At 37.9% G+C, this 25,486-nt stretch overlaps 1 protein-coding gene across 1 annotated transcript; it reads right to left on the reverse strand.

Moving 5' to 3' along the window:
• Positions 1-669: 669 nt before the first annotated feature.
• Positions 670-2,080, reverse strand: LOC116089174 (heat shock transcription factor, Y-linked-like). Its single transcript, XM_031368840.1, has one exon. The coding sequence runs from the start codon at positions 1,990-1,992 to the stop codon at positions 814-816; it is 1,179 nt and encodes a 392-aa protein (XP_031224700.1). The 5' UTR covers positions 1,993-2,080; the 3' UTR covers positions 670-813.
• Between the last annotated feature and the right edge of the window lie 23,406 nt (positions 2,081-25,486).

Genomic DNA, 25,486 nt, shown 5'->3' on the forward strand with positions numbered 1-25,486 from the left:
CCTTATTCTTTTAATATATAGGAAAGGTTAAAAATTGAAGCCACATAAAAATTTAGATGTAAATTTGATAGTTCCGAGTTCTTCCTGGAAGTAAATGGTGTTTTTCTCCCTAGTAAAAGAGAATTTCTCAGGAAATAAAGCTTTGAAGTTTGAGACTTTAAACCACTGAAAGTCAAAATGAAAAAAAAATCAAGGCTACAAGTGCATCTGTTGCAATACTTTCCACAACAGAAAAATATCAGAAACTGCCTTTATGACCACTAATTGAAGTATGGTATATGTGTACATTCATAAAAGAAAAATGGAATGGATAGATAAAATGCTAAGTGGGTAATTTTTAGGCATTTTGAAAAGTGGACATGCACTATATATGTGTATTTATATGTGCATGTACTCTACATATGAATATACAAATATATTTGTACAGAGACTCACCAATATTTATTTGCACACATATATGCATTCTTTTTTTTTTAAATCAGGAATCTTTTATTTTCTGTGTGTGGATGTTTTGTCTGCATGTATGCCTGTGCAATGTGCTGTCCATGGAAGCTAAAAGAGAATTTTGGATGCCCTGGAACTGAGTTAGAGAATTGTTAGCTGCCCTGTGGCTGTTCAGAATTGAACTCAGGTGCTCTAGAAGACCAGCCAGTACTCTTTTTTTTTTTTAAGGTGCACATAGAGTTTTATTGTTCTATTACGATAATCTCAGGTACACTCCAGGTGTTTGTCAACATGAATTCTAATCTCTGCTATCATGATCGTCTTCATAAAGAACAAAGTAGATTGTTGGTAATTATAAAATTGATGGCCTCAGGAAGATGGGTGATGGTTTGATGCCGATGCCAACGTGGTAGGTGCTACTCTTTCCTTGTGTATCGGTAAATCAGGTTCACCTTTTGCTTTTGAGTCAGAGTAAGTAGATGAACTGGATGAAAAGTGAGGAAGCCCAGGTTGAAAGGAAGGCTCTCCTTGCATTTCAATACAACTATTCCACAAGTGAGACACATCCCTGCGGTTTTGAGTAATAGAGGTTATAATGAAGTTCACAGTGCTGTCGTTTGCTTGAGTGAAGATTCTCTGTGAGTCCATATGAAGAGAGGACACCTCATTTAAGGGAGCGGGGCGATGTGCCAGAATTTCTTCAGGTGGTCTGAAGGAATTTGATGTTGTAAGAGAAAAGTCGCTTCTGATGACATCCATCGTATCAGAAACCCCTTGAGCAAGAGAAGGCTTCTGTCTCAGATATACATTTGAAATACTAGAGCCAGACAACAGATTTCTCTCACTGGTTTGGACAGCTACACCCAAACTGTGGTCATCCATCTTGCCCAAGTCTGGTCTGAAGTGTTTGTTCTTGAAATCTGGAAGCGAAGGAGCAGCTCCACGAGAAACTGTTTTAATCCCAATTCTCCTTTTCATTCTTTCTATAAGATGGGGACAGTCTCTCAGAAAGTTTGGATTCTGGTAGAACTGTAACTTACATGAGGCAGAAATTCCTTTTTCTTCAGCCAGAAAGTCAGGTAGAGAAGCAGATCTCTGGAAGTTCTGTCTCATTTTCCTAAATCCATACAGATTAAGTTGTCGAACCAAACTTTTCATGCTATCAGTTTCAAATATTCTGAAGGGGGCCTTTCTTTCCAGCACTTCCTTCTTGAAGAGTTCTTCATTGATCACTATGTAAGTCCCATCCTCATCCCACCAAATAGACTTAAATTTGTCACTTCCCACTATTTTCCAGAGTTTTCTGGGGAAAGTCATTGAAAATAAGTTACTGTCTTCATCTGGCTCCGAGGCACAGAGGGTATGAGGCGGCCTCTTTATCAAGAATCGCTGAGCCAAAACCTGAAATGCACTTTCCTCAATAATAGCCCATAATTCTGAGTCCTTCTGACCTGTGTTGTCACACCAAGGCTCACCGGAAGAGGTTTCTGAATCTGTTGATAGACTGTTAGGGGAAACATCCAGCATTTCGGAAGGCGCCTCAGCCATATTCTGTACACTTTACCCACACAGACTTCACATCTGAACAACTTTGTACTCTGCAGATTATATTGGTGCTTCAGGAGTCCTACACAGATGGAAGTAAGTGACGACATCATAAAGGTAGTCAGTCTTATAGCTGTGACATCACAGAATCACTTAGGGCTCCTGGTGATCACTGAATAACATTATACCAAAAGTGTTCCTGTCCTGTGCAAAAATGTTCCCAGGAAAGCAAAAGAGTGGCTCCTTACTGAAGGTTTCAAAATGTCATCCCTAAAGACAATTTCTTTCGTTCCCTTTTTGATTAGACTTTATATTATTTAAAACAATTTTTAAGTTAAAATATACTTTGACCATATTCTACTGCTCCCCTAAGTATTTCCAGATCTTCCTCCTCCCTACCTACCCCACCCTCCAAAAAAACAACAATCTAATAATAAAAACCCCCAAAGCTGGGAAAATGAAATAAAATACCATCCCAAAAGAAACAACAAAACACCAAACTGTAATCAAATGACACATAAAAAAAAAAAAAAAAAAACCGTGGAGTCCATTATATGTTGGTCAGCTACTTCTAAATATGAGGCCTGCCCTGAGATACCCAGTGTCACTCCACTGGAGAAAATCAATGTTCCCTCTCCCAGCAGGTATAAATGGGACAGTTCTATTGTTAACCATGGCCCTAGTGCAACCACTACGCTTAAACTCTGAGTCATCTCTCCACCCCTGACATGCTTACATTTTTCTATACAATGTTCTCTCCAGCCCGGACATACTTGCATTCTTAGATATGTTTTTATGTGTATGTGTATAGCATAATTTAGCTTACATATACATATGTTTAACTATGCTTGCAAAAATAAGAAAAAGCGGTAGCAAAGGAAGCCAAAACTAATGAAAATGGTAATCCTGAGTATGGAGTAAGGCACATCGGGCAGAAGTGAGGCCCTGATTAATGTACTTTTTTCCTTTTAATTCATACAATATACTTTTTCATGATCCCCTTCCCCCACTTTTTTTTCTTAATTTATAGAGTTTTACTTTGGAATCACACACACACACACAAAAAAATGTTTTTTGTTTAAGATAAATAAATTACAAAGACAATATCTAAAAGCAAAGCTCTGCTGTTTTGTCTTTAACAAAATCTCAATTGTTCGATTTTGCCAATGAATAGTTGGGAGCTGGGGTGAAATCCTGCTAGCTCAGAGAGCCAGAGAGAGCACCCAGCTAACTTCCTCCTCAGCCGAAGTCCCAAAAAGAAGCTCTCCTCCATGCAGCCTGTGAAACCTTTCTAAACTCAATGTCCCTCCTTTCTGCTTCCTGTGTGCCTCTCTATCCATCCTCCTGACTTCCTCTTACTCTCTATGTTTTTTTTTCCTATGTTCACTCCCTGATCATAGGTTGCTTCTTCCACCTCATAATCTGGGGTTGACTTTTTAAATCCTGATTAGACTAAGCAGACAGCTCTTGGATTAAAGGTGTGTGCAAGGGCTAAGCCATATCACAAATAAAAACAGGTTTCTCCAGTAAACAATACAATCTCAGGGCTCACAGTGTGGTTAAATATCCTGCAACAAAACTCAGGATATTGATTTTACCAATGAAGACTTGGGAACCAGATGCTGGGGTAAAATCGTGATAGCTCAGAGAGGAAGAGAGAGCACCCAGCAGCGACTTCCTCCACAGGCAATGTCCCAAGAAGAACTTCTCCTCCACACAGTCTCCAAAACACTGAACTAATGAATAAATACATGAAATATATAAACTCTGAAATAAATGAATCCAGTTACATACCAAATTCATGACATCAGCAGGAAAATGGAAAGATATATTTCTAGTGAACTTAGCACAAAATACAAGGCTCACTTTGTGGCTCCTGTTGGTTTATATTAAGAGCAAACACAGCAGCGGGGCACAGAGCCATCAGAGTAGCAGAAGCCTAACTTATCTGAAGAGTGACTGACTCGGTGCTGCTCGGCTTGTGCAGCAGGATGAAGAAAGTAGCTGTGGATAAATCAGTAGGTGGAACTGCAATCACCACAAGAACACCTGCAGTGAGGTCAATATGCCAAGATCAAATCCAAACATTTTTGCCAAAATGGCTGCATGAGGATTACCTTATGCATCCATCAAGTTGTAACTAGCCCTCACTTCCAGGGTCCAACTAGAAGGCAGTGTGAAATGAGATGATTTCACAAATAAATTAAGGAGGTTACAGCCAGTGTCCTTACCACAATTTTTATAAACCTAAATGTTAGCCCAGCCTCATCTGTTAGATATCAATTAAACCACTCATCTTTACTGAGTAGGAGGAAATGGATAACAGCGGAAGGGAAGGTAATTAGATAGGGACAAAAAAATCATCTTTGAAAAACATGGAGTAAACATGAGAATAGGGAAATTATCGAACAATTTAACAAAACAACAGACTGGTCATTCTCCTGGGCTGGAAGCTCAGTGAGGTCAATGATGCTAAGTGAGGTCAAGGCTGGAGAGATGGGAAGAGCTGTGAGTTACTGAGCTTAGTATGCTTTGCCTGTCGGCTTGGGGTTTTGTGAGACTTCTAACCGAGGAAGTAAGAGGTGTCTCTAACTCTTCTGCCTGCTTTTAGGACCCTTTTCCTCCTACTGGGTTGTCTCTTTGGTGTGGGTTGATCTGAGGGTATGTGCCTCATCTTACTGGAATTTGTTATGCCATGCTCAGTTGAGAGTCCTGAGGTCTGTTCTTTTCTGAAGGAAAATAGAGGAAGGGGGTGTGTCTGGGGGAGAGGGGAGAGTATAGCTTAGAGGAGAGAAGAGAGGAGAAACTGCAGTTGGTTTGTACTATATGAGAGAAGAATAGATTTAAAAAGAAAAAACAAGTAATGAAAATTCTCCTACATGCTAACCACCAGTTGAGCCAGCACCGTTTCTTGAAAAATGCTATCTTTTTTTCCATGGGATGGTTTTAGCTTCTTCTGAAACTAATAGAAAAGAAAGTGGGGAAGAACCTCAAGCAAATAGGCACAGGGGAAAATTTCCTGAAGAGAATGCCAATAGCTTCTGCTCTAAGATCAAGAATTGACAAATGGGACCTTATAAAATTACAAAGCTTCTGTAAGGCAAAGGATGCTGTCAATAGGACAAAATGGCAACCAACAGACTGGGAAAAGATCTTTACCAATCCTATATCCAATATAGGGCTAAAATCCAATATATACAAAGAACTCAAGAAGTTAAACTCCAGAGAATCAAATAACCCTATTAAAAAATGAGGTACAGAGCTAAACAAAGAATTCTCAACTGAGGAATACCGAATGGCTGAGAAGCACCTAAAGAAATGTTCAACATCCTTAGTCATCAGGGAAATACAAATCAAAACAACCCTGAAATTCCACCTCACACCAGTCAGAATGGCTAGCATAAAAACTCAAGTGACAGCAGATGCTGGTGAGGTTGGGGAGAAAGAAGAACACTCCTTCACTGCTGGTGGAATTACAAGCTGGTACAACCACTCTGGAAATCAATTTGGTGGTTCCTCCAGAAATTGGACATAGTTCTACCAGAGGACCCAGCTATACCACTCCTGGGCATATACACAAAAGATGCTCCAACATGTAATAAGAACACATGGTCCACTATGTTCATAGCAGCCTTTATTTATAATAGCTAGAAACTGGAAACAACCCAAATGTCCCTCAACAGAGGAATGCATACAGAAAATGTGGTACATCTACACAATGGAGTACTACTCAGCTATTAAAAAATGAATTTATGAAATTCTTAGGGAAATGGATGGATCTGGAGAATATCATCCTGAGTGAGGTAACCCAATCACAGAAGAACACACATGGCATGCACTCTCTGATAAGTGGATATTAGCCCAGAAGCTCAGAATACCCAAAATACAATCCACAAACCACAAGAAACTCAAGAAGAGGGGAGACAAAAGTGTGGATGCCTCATTCCTTCTTAGAAGAGGAAACAAAATACCCATCTAAGGAGTTGCAGAGACAAACTCTGGAACAGAGACTGAAAGAAGGATAATCCAGAGACTGCTCTACCTGGGAATCCTTTCCATATTCAATTATCAAACCCAGAGACTATTGTGGATGTCAGCAAGTGCTGGCTGACAGGAGCCTGATATAGCTGTCTCCCAAGAGGCTCTGACAGTGCTCAACAAATACAGAAGTAGAGACTCACAACCATCCATTGGTCTGAGCATAGGGTCCCCAATGAAGGAGCTAGAGAAAGGACCCAAGCAGCCCCTTAGGATGAACAACAATATGAACTAACTAGTACCCTCAGAGCTCCCAGGCACTAAACCATCAACCAAAGAGTACACATGGGTCTCATGGCTCCAGCTACATATATAACAGAGGATGGCCTAGTCAGTCATCAATGGGAGGAGAGGCCCTTGGTCCTGTGAAGGTTCTATGCCCCAGTGTAGGGGAATGCCAGGGCCAGGAAGTGGGAGCAGGTGGGTTGGTGAGCAGGGGGAGGCAGCAGGAAGCCTCGTTTGTTTTTTGTTTTTCTTTTTGATATTTTTTTGAAGCAGTAACCAGGAGAGGAGATATCATTTGAAATGTAAATAAAGAAAATATCTAATGAAATGATGGGTAGTGATTAAAAAAAAAGAAAAATTTCAACTGACTTCCTTTTTGTGAGAGCATTATTTTATTAAAAAACAGAATTTAGCCAAGTAAGTACCAATAGTGTGTGCCTGCCAATAGGCTTAAGTAGGCTAAAGGACAACTGTAGGATTTCAGTAATCAGATCCTTTCAACAAGTGACGCTGAAACAATTTGACCTCCAAAAGGACTGAACATGCCACAGCTGAGCAGAGGGCGAGGAGGAGAGAGAGAATGTCCACACAGACTCACCTGCTTCCCACAAAAGCTGCACCACAGACCTCAGTGAGACATGTGAGGCTATGAGAGTCTAGCAGACACACTAAAACTATCCAAGTGACCTTGATTCTAGTGATTTTTTTTTTATTAGATCTAACACCAAAGTTATAGCCCACGAAAGAAAGAGATGGTAAATTTGAAAGAAATGAGTGGGTTTTAGGGTTTCATCTCTGCAAAAATCAACCAAAAGAATGAGAAGATAAGCCACAAGCTAGAGGGGAAACTTGTAAAAGATATATAATAAAAGATACCTAAAAACTCTTAAAATTCAACAATAAGAAAAAAAAACCAATTTAAAACAATTTAAAAAGTAACATAGATACTTCACTAATGAATGGACAGAGACAAGAAAGGAAAATACAAGAATACATCCAATTTCATCAGAAAAATGAAAGTTAAACCAACAGTGGGGTGCTCCTAGATACCGAGCACCATGGCCCCATCCCAGAGCACTGACTACAGCTGAAGAATGACACCGCTGATGGTGCAGCATACAGCTTTCTTAGAGTTCAGTGATGACAGGAAGGCTCGGGGGTGCAAGAGTGGCTCTGCATCTTCCCATTGACCATGATGGCAAGGCTTTGGAACAACTGACACTCTCACCCACTGCTGGTGAGAATTCAAAATATTATAGCCACTCCGCAAGATAGTTCAGCACTTTCCTCCAACACTAGCGATTCTCTTATCATATGGAGACGAAATTCCCAAGAAGTTGAAAACTTAAGTCCACACAAAAACTTGCTCACGGATGTTTTTAGCAGCTTTACTCAAAATGGCCAAAACCTAAAAGCAACCAAGGTATCCATAAGTGAGTGGATGGATCTGGCATTCTGAACATTTTTGAAAATGTCAAAATATGGGGATAGTGAAACAAATGAGTGGTTTTAGGGCTGATGAGAAGTGGGGGTGTACAGAGGCTGTGTAGGATGGTAAAAACATTGGGGTGATACCAGTGGTGGGTAAACGACATTATACATCTCTCCAACACAATTAGGTGTACAGGCCCAAAGGAGTGCTTTTGGAGTACCTCATGGACACTCTCCTAAGGTAGCAATCATTAGTCACATATTCGTATCAGCTGTAAGCTATGCAGGTCTCCAGTACAGGATAATAAGGATGGAGAAATTGCAGAGAAATTGCGTGTACGGAGGCACAAACATACAAGAGATCTCTGTACCTTCCCATGCATTAAGAGTGAGAAACTCCTCTGAAAACCTACTTTGCAAAAAGTAAAAAATAATTCAAAGCCAAACTAACAATTAGTTAAACCCAAAGGTGTCTTAGTTGGAAGTAGAAAGCTTGCCTGGATGGAATGTTCTGCTGTTTGTCTATTGTTAGGAGGGAGCTAGGAAGGCTTGTTATATGGGTGTTCATGAGAGAATCAATAGTACCTTTTAATATTACCTCTTTTCTTTTCACCTAGTTTAGTGGATTTTGTATGTGTGAAAATAAGCTCAAACCATCGGTAACAAAGAGGACTAAGAAAATCCATCTAGGTAGAGAAGTACCATGTGTAAAATCCAAAGAAAGTCTTTTATGCCCAAAGAAAATCAGAAATATGAGATCCATACACGGATATCAGAGGCTAGACAAAGGGGAAAATGTCATATAGAGAAATTAAAAGCGTCTGATAGAAGAAAATTTACCAAGAATTCAAGAGTAAGTGACTTTAATACATGCATACTTTTAAGTACTCAGAAGCTATAGGAATTTTCACACATACTTATTTAAAGTGTGTTCAATTGATAAGTCTACCTTTATTTATCCTTTACTCCCTCTAAAGAGAAATACCTTTTCCATCTTGCCTTGTGTGTTTAAAAAAATCATTTTAAAATGTAAATACTTAGAATTTCTTTTTTAAAAATTACAAAATTGCTAACAGGCAAGCATCAGGAAGCTGCATTTCAATTCAGAGAAACTTCAAAGTGATACAGGGTTCCCAGGGCCACTGTCTAGCCTAAAAGCAAATCAAGCTGAAGGCCATATATAAACAAATGTCTTTATGTCTTTTTTTTTCCATGTACATTAAATTTCCCTTATTCATCTAACAGGATGAAAACATAGTATTTTAAGCACATATGGTTTTTTAAACCATTTTTTTCTTTTTTTTTCTTTTTTTTCTTTTTTTTCTTTTTTTTTAGAAAATGTGAAGTTACAAAGATCTAATATTAAATCTAGAGCTCTGGTTTGGAGGCACTTTTAGATACATGTTCTAATCTAAATCTTAGCTAGACAGACCATCTTTAATAAGCTTTGCCTGAATTAGTCTCCATAAATGGGCACCTGTTTTACATGTGTAATCTCTGTGCACGGATTGCCAGTAACTCTGAAAGGTTTTCTCTGAATGAAGGTCTTGCCTATGTATTTCAATGTGTGCTTTGAAGTGGTTATAAAACCAACTATTTAAAAATAGTATGTTTGAGTCACAAAGAGTTTAATACTACTACAGAAATAAGTCAAAAGACATATAAAATTCACTTGATAAAATATCATAAAGTTACACAAGGAAAGAGACAAAATAAAATAAATTCCCCTAATGTACCGCAAATATCAACTGCCACACACTACCTACAAGCCATATGTTTTTCCATCTGTTCTGTTATCGTCAACTAAATTTATAGTATTTGGGCTATCAGAAGGATTGTCAAACATGAGCTGGGCATGATTTTAAACCTAGGTGTTACTGTTCGTTTGTTTTTTTTTTTCTTTTCATTTTTTAAAGGAGATACCCACTTCTACACCCCTGCCACCATTGAGGACATTTAAGCAGTTCAGATAAAATTCCCCCAGGATCTCTAAGGAATGGAAGTCAGGCATCAGAAGGTTTAGACAAACCGTCATTAACTGATCAATCTACTGCTTTCAATATCTTTAGTGAGAACTACTCCCAGAGAAGCTACAATTTCTGAAGGTAGATAGAATCTTTTGAAAGTCAGAAGGGCTAAGCCTGTGGCTTTTAATTGGGAGATTCTGCTATTTCATAGGCCAAACTGAAAGGTGTTGCTCTCCGGCCCAGTCTTTGCTTCAAGCCATGTGTTTGGCAAATGTCGGGATTATTACTCACTTAGACTATGTGACAAAGATGCTGAAGAGCCATCCAGGAATCTGTTCCTACATCTAAGACTGAAGTTAGAGTATTTGGTTGCCTTTGAATAAGGACATGTCCATCTTGTGAGGAATCCATGCACAGTCTACATGGCAATGGAATTTCGGGGTCTTTGGAAACTGAGAATAATCAAGTCAGAAGACAGCAGAGTCCTCTGTTGTGTAAGCTCACAGAACTGAACTCTGTGGACTCGTGAATTTTGGAGAGATGCTCCTGAAAGGACCACAATGGAGATGACAAGTTGATTGCAGCCTCTTCCAGGTACAAACTGAATTCTACCTGAACTCCTCACTCATGAGCACACTACCATGTTGAAGGCTTAGTGGGCAAATGGCTACACATGATGATATTTATAGTCTCATAGAAACTAACCTGAATATTTAAAAGGTCAAATGGCTTCTTATATGTAAGCAAAGCAAGCCGTATCTAAGTATTCTTACTAATAGGGGAAATATGAACCCTCCAACTTGCTAAGACTGGTCTTGTGCTTCAGAAAACACTGACTTCCTGCTTCCAGGAGGCAGTGTTCCTTCCAGAAGGTGATCTTCTCCCATCTCACCCGACTCAACCATTTGGTTGGCTTTGGCAAAGAGAGTGGGGGTGGAGGTTGGTGTTTTAGCTCTTGAGGGACATGGATCTGCAACCCACTTTCAACCTCCATCTAGACAAACAGTAGCTCCATTCCAACACTGTCTGGATTTCCAAAGGGAGCAAAATATCCTATCTGTGTCCTTGATTCCAACATGAGACAGAGCCGTCTCCACATGGCTTGCGAAAATGCAGGTAGAGACTGCCCTGCAGAGCTCAGCTGCCTAGTCACACTTGTTCCTTAAGAAGGAAATTTGTTCACATTACCATGAAGTTTGGTAACATCCCAATGGCTCTAGGGTATCTTATACCATAAAATCAAAGACACAAGAAGGCTGACATCTTACATTAAGAGATGACTGAATAATCCTCCATTCTTACCACCAGACAATTCACAGTCTAGAGGAATTGTTAGCTGAATAGGGCAGAGCTGAAGCTTATCTAAGGTAATCCAATTGGCAATGCTTCTTAAATTGTCATGAACTCAGAATAATTATAACATTTTAATTAACCTTTAATCTCCATTACAAGCATTTAATACATAAGTGCCAAAGGAAAGGTATTAATTGAATGTACCACATAGAAAATTTGTCAAAACTAGGGAATACGTATAAAATAAAATACATATATAGGATACAATGCTCTACAATGGATCCATTTTTAATGTGTCCTGAATTCAAACTCATGTAAATGTCTTTCCTCTAAACATTCTATCCTGCTACCCTCTCTTCTCTCTCTCTCTCTCTCTCTCTCTCTCTCTCTCTCTCTCTCTCTCTCTCTCTCTCTCTCTCTCTCCATCTCTCTCTCTCTTTCTCTCTCTCTCCTTCCCTCCCTCTCTCTCTCTTTCACTCAACTCTTGATTGAGAAAAGAACACAAACATTCTAAACTTAAAGGTGTCTCTAAACTAAGATCTTTATCATATTTGAGTGCAGAAATGTGCCTTAAAATATTCTACAATCAATACATTACACAATTGCATGCAATTGAATACATGAAAGAAATAGTAATGGATACCATTAATGAATGTAGATAAATAACTTCAGAACATTATAATCTTATAAGATTCTTGAAATTAAGTATAGAGTGTGTATCTGTGTATAAATTGCATGTATATGCATAATAAACTAATATATAAATGTTTAATTTCTTGTGGGTCTGGGACTCAGGCCCAGAAAGAGTTGCAGGTAAAAGATAACTTTAATGTAGTATTTTATTACATTGAACAAGAATGAAGAAATGAGACAAAGAAGTTGTGAATGTGGTGGCTTTAGGAAAGGAAATGGCAATTGCATACAATAAATAAAGGTCTTAGCATTTTAGATTTTTGTCAACTGCTTTTAAATATATAATTGTAAAATAAAGTTTTAAATGCAAAAGCAATCATAGTCACTGAAAAAAACAAGAAGTTGATTTTTTAATCCTATAGTAATTAATGACAAGCAAAAATGCTGTGAGAACTACTTTGTAAGAGTAAACACTAGCAACTGAGGAGGTGTTCAGTTGCTTATTTTGCAAGCATGAGAATCTGAGTTTGGGCCACAGAGCTCACATTAAGTGGGGGTTGGTGATGCAGGGAGTTGGCTCCGTGGTTAGGAGTTCTCATTCTCTTCACAAGCACTAGAACCCACAATGGTCATTTCACAATCACCTGTAACTCCAGCTTCAACGCATCCAACACCCTCACCTAACCACAGTAGGTGTGCACATACACACACATACATGCACACATACACACATGCATATAAGTAAAAATTAAATCAAATGAAAATTGTAAAATCAGGTATGATGGAGCACATCTGTAACCCAAGTGCTGAGGATAGACAGCCAGTGGACTCATGGGACTCACTGCAAACTAGTCTAGCCTAAGTTACCAAGCTCGAGACCAATAAGAGGCCCTGTCTCAGAAGTAAAGATGGATGACGTCTGAGGAAAGACATGTGAGGTTGTCCTCTGACCTCCATACACACATGCACCCTCACACATATGTGCACACAAACACATAGAAACACACACAAGGATAAATGTCAAAGTCCAAGAGTATCTCAGATGGGGAACCTTAGGTAATTAGGGTCTTCTAAGTCTCTCCTAACATCTGAAAGGCTAGATAGCTTGAAGAACAGCCTGGGACCTAATGCTGTTGAGATTGTTTCTCCCAAGAGAAACTTCATCAATATTTAGTTCTATGCCTTCACTTGTTCACAGTATATAGCTAATCTTCCATGTTTTAGTCTCTAGGTATCTTGGCTTCAGAACAAATTACAAATGTGCATGTGTGTATGTGTGTATGTGCATATATTTATATATTAAAATTTTTATTATATAGTGGGAGTTTAGCAAATAAAACAGTGTCACATGAGATCATGTTTATATAGTAAGCTAGACTATTCATTTTTTAAAGAAAAGAAACCAATACTCTATATACACCAGTATTCTTTATCTCATAAACTGTTCAATTTCTTTTATTATAATTTTCACAGAAGGAAAGTTTCTTTATCAAACAATGAGAGTGCAGTAACCTAGGACATAAGAGTGAATTATATCTCTACTCCATTTACATTCATCATTAAACATACTAGAGACAGTAGATGGTGTGTGTGTGTGTGTGTGTGTGTGTGTGTGTGTGTGTGTATTTATGTGTTTGAGTGTATACACATAATTTTATAGTATTTTTGTCTGGGAACTTTATTATGCACGTGTGCATATATGTATGCACACATATCTTAAAAGAATTCTTAAGTCTCTCTTATTGATATAAACCATGGATACACATGGTTTGGTTAAACTACCCCTGCCAGGCTTATTATCTACTCTTTTTCCCTGCTGTTAGCATGTATAATTGTATGGTTTTAAGAACTTGAGTGACTCACCATGAAGCAAGCTGAAAAAATAAGGGACAGATGCGTTTCTATGTATTTTTTAAGGGTTGCTAGGATAGAAGCCCTTTCATCTAATTTCAGAATCTCATCTCAGAGGTAGCTCTGGCCTCTTTAGAGGACATCTTGCCCACCCCTGAGCCCCTCAACTACTATGAGGACAGAATGCATGCACTATAATGCCACTGGCTGACTTAGATGATGGAGTGAACAGCAGTAGAATGCCCCCATCAGCAGAAGAAATGATTGCGGCAAGGGCCGTTCAGGAAGGTTAAATGAAGAGAAGAACCTTCTTTATCCACAAAAGACACAGTAAAATGCTTCCCTTTGGCCCCTCAAGGCATGATTAATAGGAGACAGCCTAACAGATAATTTGAAGTGAAAGATCATAAAAGGTCTACAACCATTAACCAGGGTTCAAATTTTGGTCTTGATTCTTTTACTGCATAGAAAAACCCACCCTGTGGTTAACATAAGGAAAAGCAGACATTAGCCAAAGTCTTAGTGGGAGTCAAAGTGGCGATAAAAAGGTTTCACTTTTATAGTTCAGGGTCACACAAGACATCAACAGTGCCGGGCGGTGGTGGTGCATACCTTTAATCCCAGCACTTGGAAGGCAGAGGCAGGCAGATTGCTGAGTTTGAGGCCAGCCTGGTCAACACAGTGAGTTTCAGGCCAGCCAGGGCTACACAGAGAAACCCTGTCTGGAAACCCATCCACCCTCCCCCCCCAAAAAAGACATCAGCAGTGTCCAAATCATCTCCCTCTCTCCCTTCCCCCGCCTCTTCTTGGGAAGCACTGTCTCTTTGGAGCACAGGTTAGTCTAGAACTCACTTCGCTTCTGAGTAGTTGGGATAAGGTACTGAGTGAAGTCCCCCTTTAACAAGATCTTAGAAAACCCAATGCTGATAGAAAAAAAATTAGAAAAAAAAAGAGTAGCAATAGAAATGGCTTTTGACAGTGTTCTTTACATGGTAAGGATCTGATAACTCATTAATAGCTATCTGGTGAGAATTCACTCCCAGGCATCTATTCCCACTTTAAGGATAAAGGGATTTCTTTTCCATCCTTTGAGGATAAAGGAATCTTGTATCCTTCTGTGATTCTGCTTTTAGCTGCATGAATACTGTTTCCTTAATTTGTAACTTGAAGATGATGTTAAGCAAACCACTGGGTTGCCCCTTTTAGACAGGGGTCTATATCCCATGCCACTGGGAAGAAAACAAACAAACAAAAAAAGAATTATGAGTCCAGCCTGCAACACTACCCAAGGTCTCCTTGAGCAAAAGCAAGGCCCTACCTTGCTTTTGTAGGACGTGTCATTCTTACTTCAAAAGTTCTTGGAAAGACATGGATTTGACTGACAGCTTGCAAGAAGGCAGAGAGGAAGGAAGAGAAGGAGTACTTCACACTAGAAAAAGCAGAGTATGAGTGAGTAAAAGTCATGCACAGCTTAAACATTCTAGCCTAGAAGATACATGGAGTGTTAGATTCTGTCCCTTCCCATTGCAGCATCACAGGGAAGAAGGTGGTCTTCGGGAAACCCCACTTACTCATTTCACACACTTGCCTACCTACCTCACAAGCCTGCTGGTGAAATTATGGTTGGGAAAAGTACGTCTTCCACTGTAAAAGCCTGTGCTCTTACTACGACCCACTGTTTCATGATCACATTTCATCATAGAGACAACAGGTGCAGCTAATGAAAAAGAACAATGCAGAACTCTATCCAGTAGACAGTAATGGATTCTTATCCTCTCTTCCTACTCCAGCCCCAGAGTAGGGGTGATGGAGAACTAGCTACACCTTGATCTCCATTGGTTTTACTTTCTCCTGTTCTTGGGCAGGGCATCGATAGTTTATGTTACAAGAATGGAAAGTGTTGCTCAGAGCTTGCTGTATTCATCTGAAAATAGGTCATTTTTGTTTATCTAGTCATTTCTGTTTGCTTGCTTCTCTGAAATGGCTACAAAATGTTCATTTATATTAGTATAAGAGAAAACCCTATACCTACTTATGGGCACAGTTATCTGTCTATAACTTAAAATACCATCGAATGTATACATTGAATGATAAAATGAGCATTTCCCCCATCTGCTCTTTTAAATTTTTTTGAAATTCTAATATAATTACATAATTTTTCCCTTCCCTTTCGTTCTTTCAAATTTTCTCATGTACTCTCAGCTTGCTCTTTTTTATATTCTCTGGCTCTTTTTCATTAATTATTGTTACATATGTATGTATGTGCGTGCATGTGTGTGTGTGTGTGTGTGTGTGTGTGTGTGTGTGTGATGCCTAAGTACAACCTGGTCAGGCTACATAACGTTATTCTCATATATGTGCTTCCAGGGATGATCATTTGGTATTGGATATTTGATTGGTGTTCTCTTGCCTGTTGAAGACTCTCTCTCCCTCTCTCAGTATTCCTTAGCTTCCTGTAGTTCTTCATGTATTGTTGAGGCCTCTTGAGCTCATATTAGTATGTTCGTGTTAGTATGCCTGTTGGTATTATCCTCTTCAGGACATGTTCAGGAAGCCATGTTAAGAGACATTGTGGGCATATCTTCTCTGACATGTCTAGGAACTACAATCTCACAGCAAACCCCCTTCTTTGGGCTCTTACTATCTTCTCACCCCCTTCTGGAATAATCCCTGAGTCTTATGCACAAGAAGCAGGGTGTAAATCTATCAGTTTGGGCTGGGCTCCATTCTGATCACTTGTGCTTCTCTGTAACGGTTTCTGTCTGTTGCAGAGAAGGTTTCTATGATGCAGAGGGTAGAAATGAGCATCTTTATGAAGGAATTAATTTTAAGATGAAGCCCTAAAAGTAGAGTGGCAAATCAAAACACATTCAGTTTTCAAATTGCTAGCTACTGTCATATTTTTTCCTTTCAAATTTTGAACCAATCTGTTATTTCAAAAAATTGTGCTTAAGATGTCCACTTTTCATAACATGTATTATGTTTTTGTATTTGTACTTAAAATTTATTTTGAGATAATAACAGTATCACATGTCCTCAAAAAATGATGATGGAAGATTCATTGTAGCCTTTACCCAGTTTGCCCCAATGGTGACACTCTATAAATTTACAGTACAACAGCAGATCCGAATGTTGGCATTCATATAGGATGGTTGACACAAGACACAGAAAGAACACTTTCCCACTTTGATTGCCCTCTATGGCTCCACCCATGTCCTCCTACCCTCAATTCCCTTGTCATCACCTAAAAGCTGCCAATCTGTTTCACATGTCCATGCTTCTATAATTTCAACAATGTAGTATGAACAGAATTGTATAAACATTCGGTTTTGTGGACTTGCTTCTTTTTCTTGAGCAATAATCCTTGAAACCAATCTAAACCGTTACAGCACTTACCATAGTAATTTTTCATTGCTAAGCAGTATTCCATGGCATAGAGTATTTTCTGTTTGTGGCTATTTTTTTAAGGCACTTCCAGAACTACATAGAATAAATGTCATAAGAGCCCGAATCCTTACCTGAATTCTTTATCAATCTCAAACAAAAAGATACAATTGGTCTTTCACTGTAAAGTAGATTCTTTAATGGAAAATTGTTTGTTTAATGTTACAGTGCTCTGTATTGTAGAGATGGTGATTCTTTTGTTTTGTTTTGTTTTTGTTTGTTTGGTTTTTTTGTTGGTGTGTTTGGTTTTTTTGTTTTGTTTTGTTTTTTGGGGGTTTTTTGTTTTGTTTTGTTTTTTGGGGTTTTTTTGTGTTGTTGTTTTTTTTTTTTTTTCAAGACTGGGTTTCTCTGTGTAACCCTGGCTGTCCTCGAACTCACTCTGTAGACCAGACTGTCCTCGAACTCAGAAATCCACCTGCCTCTGCCTCTCAAGTGCTGGGATTAAAGGCATGCACTACTACTGTCTGGCATAATGATGTTTCTTTATTCTGGCACACAGCAAGTTTGAGTGGATGTTAGAATCTATTAAACACTTGTCTTGTGTCAACAGATGTGCTCCTAAACTTTACCCTCTGTGGCCTGTTAGCAAGGCAAATGGTACTGACTGTTTTTCTGTGTTGGGTGGCCTTGGTGTAGAAGGGCTAGACTCTATTTGATTGTGTTGCATAATGCTTTTCATACTGGCTTAGTTTGATAAAATTCCATTGAAATTTTTGTTTCTAGGTTCAACAGAAATATTAGCCTATGTTTTTCGTTTTTTTTTTTTTTTTTTTTTTTTTTTTTTTTTTTTTTTTTTTTTTTTGGACTCTTTTATTAGGTTTTGAAATCAGAGTAATCCTGGCTTCAGAAAAAAATAAAATGGGAAGTCATTTTCTATTGTATTGAAGAGGTTGAATAAAATTGGTTTTCTTTATTATTTAAATAACCAATCTAATTCTCCTGAAAATCCACCTGAGCTTAGAGATTTTTATTTTGAGGGTTTTTTATTATAATCTTAATTTCCCTTGTAGTTTTTTAATTTCTATTGCTTTTTCTGCAAGTTGTAGTGATTTGTGTTTTTCCAGGTATTGATCAATGTCACTAAATTAAACTTTGGAGAGCTGTTTAGATACTTTACAGATAGGTACCTTTGGACTACAGACAGATGTTATTAATTTCATTTCTGATAGTGATGATCTGTCATTTTTCCCCTTTGTCCATCTTTCTAGAAGATAGCAAACTTTGCTGGACAGTTTGTAAAACCATCTCTTTGATTTTTATCATTTTGTTTCAGTATTATTGGTTTCTGTTTATATGTAGTGTTTCCTTCCTTCCACTTTGAATCTCTTGCTCTTCTTTTCCTATATTCTGAAACAGGATCATAAATTCATGACTAGATGTTTTATTTTCATCTTCATTTACTTCTGTTTATTTTTCTTCCCTCTGATGCCTCTTCTTGACCCACTCATGATTTAGTAGTGTGGTATTTGGCTCCCAGATACCTGGAACAAATGTTTTCTATCATTTGTCTATTGTTAATTTCGAATATAATTCCACTTTGACAGAGAAAACACAGTGTATAGTTTTAATGCTTCTAAATTGCTAGAACTTGTTTTATCACTCATGAGATTATCTTGTTATATCTTCTATACATAACTCTTATCTTTGGGAAATGTGTAGATAAAAATTAATTTCATGTATAAGTTGACACTTCACAGTTACTAATTAAGCAAATTTTGCACATGAATATTTATTCGGCTTCATCATGCTTGTGTTGGTTGCCTATGACCTTTATCCATCTTTGTTGGAGTCACATTGGTTTATAGAAATCTTATAGGTACCTAGATTGCCAGGCATCTATAGATCAAGTATTTCCTGATTGTAGTATTTCAATGGAGTTTAGAGTAACTTTCCGATGGATACATTTATACTCTTGGGTATTTAAATTTTACTGTTTCCCTTTACATCCTTGTTTTCACACCAAGCTTAGAGAGGTCATCTATATACTTATTTGCTATTTTCTAGAATTTCTGATTATTTTATATTCAAAAATGGATTTAAGATGTTTTAAGGTAATAATTGATCATAAACTTCCACGTATCATATATAACACAATTTAATTCAATGATTTGGCAATGTCTGTATTTAAATTGAATATCTTTTTGTCTTTATTCGTGGAGTATGAGGGTAAGGACAAATATTTAATGTGCACTTTAGTAGACCCAAAGGTCCTCCTGACCTCTTTCCATTTTTAAAATTTAGATCATACATAACCTTATGGTTTATAACTTTCCCATTGGATGGAGAAAACTGAAGCTTACAACAGTATGGAATTTGGGAGTAACACTCAAGCATGCATCCTGAAGCAGGTGGGTATAAACATCACTTTATCAGACAATAACAGAACAAATAGCTAGGAAAGCTTAGTCACTGTCTTTCAAGAGTAATTAATGTGTTACATTTAAATAGTGACAATCATTCTGTGACCATATTCCTCCCAGGACATGACACAGGCTTTATCGATGGCAGGTGTCGTCTTGTCACAGAAAGAAAGAAATAGAAGGGCCTCCTAACAGTCACTTTTTGTCACTCTGACAAATACCTGAGAGAAACACTTTTGAAAAGGAAAAGATTTCCCTTTGACTCCATTTCTGAGGTTTCCATCCATGCTCTGCTAAGATAGCACACTGAATAGAGCAGCAGAGGAAAACCACTCATTCATCCAGGGCAACCAAGGAGCAGAGGAAGAAGGAGGGATGGGGACAAGATATGCCCTTCAAAGGTGCATCCCCAGAGATCCACAGACTCTCACCCTCTTTCAGTGCCCAGCTTTCTACCACTTCTGCCCTGTCTAGTCAAATGCCAGGTCCATGGCAATTAAAACAGAGTCATCAGGATCTGATGCTGCTGCTCTTTCCTCCCAGACACGCCCAGAGGTTTCAATGTTCTCCTATTCATCCCCCACGTCAATCAAGTTGTCAATCAAGATTAACCTTGACATTATCTGTCATGTAAATTTGTAAAAAGTTAGAAAACACTGCAAAGATTCTCTCCGAAGAATTATTTGTCTCTAAAATAGACTTTTCAAGGAAATCCATTTGATATTCTAATATCCCCTGCTTTCCTGCCATACAGCAGCATGTTGTGGCTGAGCCTATTTTTTAATAAATCATAAATAATAATGATTTGCTATTATCTTATATTTTAGTTTGTGGTTCTGTGTATAGAAAATGCTAATTTGTAAATCATTTTCTCTAATTTTATTTCTGTAATAAAGCTAAATTTCAACGTAATCATGAATATAGAAAAACAAACTGTAATTGCGCTAAAATGATATTTCAGATATTTTTTAAATTTTATGGATCCTCCGATATGGTTTGAACAGGTCCTATTTTAACAGCTTTATGGCAATATACAACCAATGAGTTACCCAGTCACATATTACTCAGTTCTCCCATATAAATGTATAAGTCATGGCCAACAAAATTGTTCAGTAATTAGGGGTCTGCGCACTGCCCAGCCTGATGACCTGAGTTCATCTCTGGGACCAGCTCCCAAAGGTTGTCCTCTGACTTCCACATACAAGCCATGCCTCACAAGTGTGCACCTATGTAAAAACTAAATATACAAATAAAAAGCCATAGTTTTAAAAAGTAAAGAGTGTAGGTCATGTAAGTTGGAGGCATTCAGCGTGTACATACACAATTTCATGGCAACCATCTCTATCAGTATCCATCATTTCCATCATTACTAAGCACAGGAACATTACCATAGCATATGCCCTCAGCCACAAATGCATGACCCAAGTAACAGCTAATCTATTTTATGTCACCATAGTATTACTTATGATATATACTTCCTATTGATTAAAATCACACACTATATGGAATTGTTCCTATTGTATAGGTAGAGTGCTCTATTTTATCTGAAGCCTCATTTCTAAGTTAAAGCCCAAAGAGAAAGCAAAATACATAAGTCTCATCTTAGGGTTAGGGTTAACACTTCAGCCCCATGAGCATGGCAGAGTCTTGTTGAGAATGAATATTGCCCTTGGTCCATTATACCTACTTTTCCATGGATGAGCATTCTAATTTGTTCAACTCAGAGCAAACCTTGCTTACAGAAACATTCTGACGGGCTCCCCTCCTTTAACTTGAATGCTATCTTTTCTTTACTGTTTCCTTTACCATCTGCTGCCATCAGGCATTCCCCTTGGGAAATTTGAGGTTTGCTTTCAAACATAAATTATGCCTTAGCTGGCGATAGTAGGTGATGCTGTGAAGGTTCTAGAAGAGCAGAGCAAAGAAAAGTTGCAGACACAGGTTTGTGGGAGGGAAGAGCGTTGAAGCTCTGCTTTCGGTTGCTCAGAAGATGCCCAGTGTCCAGTGCCTCATTATCATTCAGACAGATATAAGATGTGTGAATGCTTTGCTTCATTTTACTCTCTCAGCAAAAGTGATTCCTATACAGTTACTTGAACTTTATTTTTCTCAGTTTCTAATATTTTCCCCTATGTTTTAAATTAAATTATAATAATTAAACCACCTCTCTCTTCTCTTTGCTTCCTATAGCCCCTCCCATGTCCCACCCCATCTTCTTTTCCCATAACCCCCACCCCCCTACTCTCAAACTGGTAGGTTTCTTCCTTGATTATTTTTGCTACATATACATTTCTAGGCACATATATAAGTACAGTTGGCTGAGTCATTTTTTGTTGTTTGTGTGTGTGCCATTTCAAGGTAGGCCACTTTGGTTTGGATAACCAATAAGGAAGCTCATCTCTGGGAGAGGATAATTCTTTCTTGCTCCACAGCCATGAGTTGCCTTTAATTCTTTCTGTAAGGGTGGGGACCTATGAGATTTTCCTCTTTCCACGTTAACATGTTATCATTGCCCGCCCGGGTTTTGCTTTTGTCACAGGTCAGACTTCCTTTTATCCTGGCTTCTTTCTGCCTCATCTTCTAGAAGTTTCCCTAAGCCACTGATGCGGCGATGAATATGTATACATGGATATCCAAGATCTCTCAGTGGCATTCCAGTGTATAGGCCTTCAGTTATATACCCAAAGTATAGAGTCCTAGAGTTTTTTGTCCTAGAGTTTTTCTATTTTCAATATTTTGGGAACCTCAAACTGATTTCCCTAGTAGCCACACAAATTTAAATGCCCACCAGCTATGAACAGAGTTCCTCCTTCCCCTCATCCTCACCAGCATCACTACCATTTGTTTTCTTGGTGAAAATCATTCTTATGGGTGGTCCAGAATCTCAGGAAGTTTTAATATGCATTGCCCTGGTGGCTGATCATTTGGGGTATTTATTTCTATTTCTTCTTTTGAGATCTGCCTATTCAGTTTGTTTGTCCATGTATTTTTGGTTAGATTGTAGCATTTTAATGTTTAATTTTATAGCTCTTTTATTCCCTGGGTATTAATCCTATATGCTATGTTGGCATTTTTCCCATTATTTAAGCTACTTTTAACTCTAGTGATAATTTTCTTTGCTTTATAAGTTTTTAATTTCATATACTCCCATGTATTAGTTCTTGACATCATTACCTGAACTACCAGAACCTATTTCAGGACTGCCTTACTTATGTCATACCTTGAATTGTGTTGCCCATCTTTCCTTGAGCACTTATAAACTTTCAGGTCTCACATTATTGAAATTTATTTTTTTCTAGGTAAGAGCTATAGATATAATTTCATTCTGCCTACAAATGAAAATCCAGTTTTCTAGCACCATTAGTTAAAGTAGCTGTCTTTTCTTTGATGTATAGTTTTGTTGTTGTTTTGTTTTGTTCTTGTTGTTTCTTATGGCTTTGCCAAAAATTAGATTGCTGTAACTGTGTAGGTTTATTTCTGGGTCATCTACTGCACTTCCTGTTTTTATATGACTACTGGTATCATAGTGTTTTTGTTTCTATGATTATATAATATGAGATCAGTTACTGTGGTCCTCCAGCCCTATTCTTCTAGCTAAGGTTTTTTTGTATGCTTCCATCTGATCAATTTTTGTTGTTGTTGTTGTTGTTTTGTTTTGTTTTAATTCTGTGAAGACTATTGCTGGGATTATTGTGGGAGGTGGATTGAGTATGTAGATTGCTCTTGTAATGTAGTCATTTTCACAATATAAATTCTGATCTATTAGCATAAACAGCCTTCTAGCTATCTTTAAGTGTCTTCTTCAATATTTTCTTCAGTCCTTTGAGGTTTCCGTTGTAAAGACTTTCATCTTCTTGGTTAAGTTTGATGCTACTTTTATTTATTTATTTTTTGTTAATTTCTTTTATTTGTGTTGAAATTGTGAATGGAATTCCTCCAAGATTCCCTATTTGGTGATGTATTACTGGTGTATAACTTCTAGGTTTTTAATATGGACATTATATCATAGTATACTTTAATAAATGTATTCAGATCAAAGAGTGTTCTGGTAGAATCTTTGGGATCTTTATAGTAATGTATCCTATCCTGTGCATGCAGGGAAAGTTTTAGTTCCTCTTGCCTGTTTGTGTGTCTTTTGTTTTGGGTCTTGCTTTAGACAAGACCATGCATGATGGACATTGTATCCAGCTTGCTCCTCCACAAATTAAGTCTTTGTTTTTGCCATTTTCCAAAGTTTTTGCACTTCCATTCTGAATTTTTGAAGCCTTTTTTCTATTTCCATCTTTGAAGCAGTACTTCTTATTCTGACCCTCTGCTCCACTGGCTCTCAAGGAAACAGTGACTGCTATTTTACCAAGAAAGTCTCGGGTTATTTCAATAGAGTAAAATATTCATAAGTGTTATTCAGTGCAGGGTGAGAGGAATAAAGAGTCCCACATCCCAGATAAAGTTACAGATCATCTCCCTCACGCAGAGAGTTCACGTGGTCACCACACACTCTGCTCACATGGCCGCCATGCTGAGTTCATCGATGAGGAGCTTTTCCTGTCCTTGATCTGTGTATACATTGATTTATACACTGTGTGCACTCCCATCAGGTTCTTCTCAGGTGACAAGAGTTCCTGAAATTCATCCACATTATGTAAATCAATGGCTTATTCTTTTCATTGCTAAGTAATACTTCATTGTATGAGTATTTCATACATTGTATGGATATTTCACTGTATGAACATTTCATACATTGTATGAAATACATGAAAATGTGCATTCTTTCTATTACATACCACAATGAACTTGTCTGTGACAAAACTGCCTAATGATCTTATAGAAGCCTGACAGGACTCTGTGCGTGAGACAATTTCTCTTACCTGAATGTTGAGAATGGTTAAAATACTCTATTTATTAATTTGTTTTTGTTTCCCAACAAGGATGTACCATTTTATAGTCCTACCACCACAAGTGTTGCTGTTCTGGCTAACATTTGGAAAGTCACTGTTTCTAGCTTCAGTTTTGTAAAATGCTCTGTTCTCAAGGTTTGTTTGTTTGTTTGCTTGTTTGTTTTCTTTTTCATTTCTTCAATAACTAGCCCTGCTTACTGACAATTTGCACATCATCTTTTAAAATGAGTTGATCTCAAAGGTCCAGGGACATTGAAAGATAAAGTGTTAATCTCTCCACTAAAGTCAATTGGATTTTTTTTTCTCTTCAGTGTTATCACTAATACTAAGCTATACTGTGAAGTAAGACCGGACTTGGGACCCAGACTTTCAAACAAGTTAAATCAATGTATGTATAACAAGTCAATAATAGTTGGCAGCACCTTGAATGTTATATATTTAGAAAATATGCTTTAAAGACATACCATGTCAAAGGGGCAAGCAAACTACCATCAGTAGGCTTGACAAGAGTGCAGCAAGAATGCAACATTAAAAGGCACTCAGAGAACATGACATGTCAGCTGGCTGCACGTGTGCTTTCACACGAGTCTGAAGGATGGGAAAGATGAGTGAACAGGCTAGTCAGAGAGACATCTAGCAGAGCCTGCAGTGAGAGGTGGGAAGAAGCTGTTCAAATGGTAAAGAAAACCAGCATAAGCCTTGGGGTGAACTCTTGAGACGAGCAGTTGGATTGCTGCTCTTGGAGAAGCACAACTTAGAATTGGATTTAATGAATGTGTTAGGAAACAGAGACATCTTAGAACATGACATTAAAGGAGTTTTGAAAAAGCTGATTGATGCAACCAAATTAAACTCTTAAGGGCTCGTAAAGATAACAGAAAACAAATGTACGCTCAATTAGCAGCACAGAATAGAGCAACTGATGCACTTAATGATTATATTAAAGTCTCAAAACTGAGGAAACTTAGCTGCAGACAGTACGGGGGGGGGTAGATTCTTCTACAGCAACATTTGAAGAAATGAGTTTTTACCAAATATTCCAACATATAGGAAATGTATACTGGAAAAGTAGAAGGGAACCCTCTCAAAGAAGATGAAAAGACTGACCATGTATGTGCGAAATCAGACATTTATAAAATAAAGACTTTTTCTTTTCTTCTTTTTTCTTTTTGTTTGCTGTTGTTAAAAAAAAAAAATCATCTGTCATTACCAAAGCTGGTTATGTCAGTCAAGAAAAATTTTGTTAGCTTAGAAAACAAAGACATCTATTGGACCAAAGAATAAAGAGGAGCTAAAAAGAAATATCCTTATATATGTTGTGTTACACATAGAGATTAAAGCAGAGGGATGTCAAGAA

Source organism: Mastomys coucha, unplaced genomic scaffold (genome assembly GCF_008632895.1).
Source record: "Mastomys coucha isolate ucsf_1 unplaced genomic scaffold, UCSF_Mcou_1 pScaffold14, whole genome shotgun sequence".
Taxonomy (NCBI): Eukaryota; Metazoa; Chordata; class Mammalia; order Rodentia; family Muridae; genus Mastomys; species Mastomys coucha.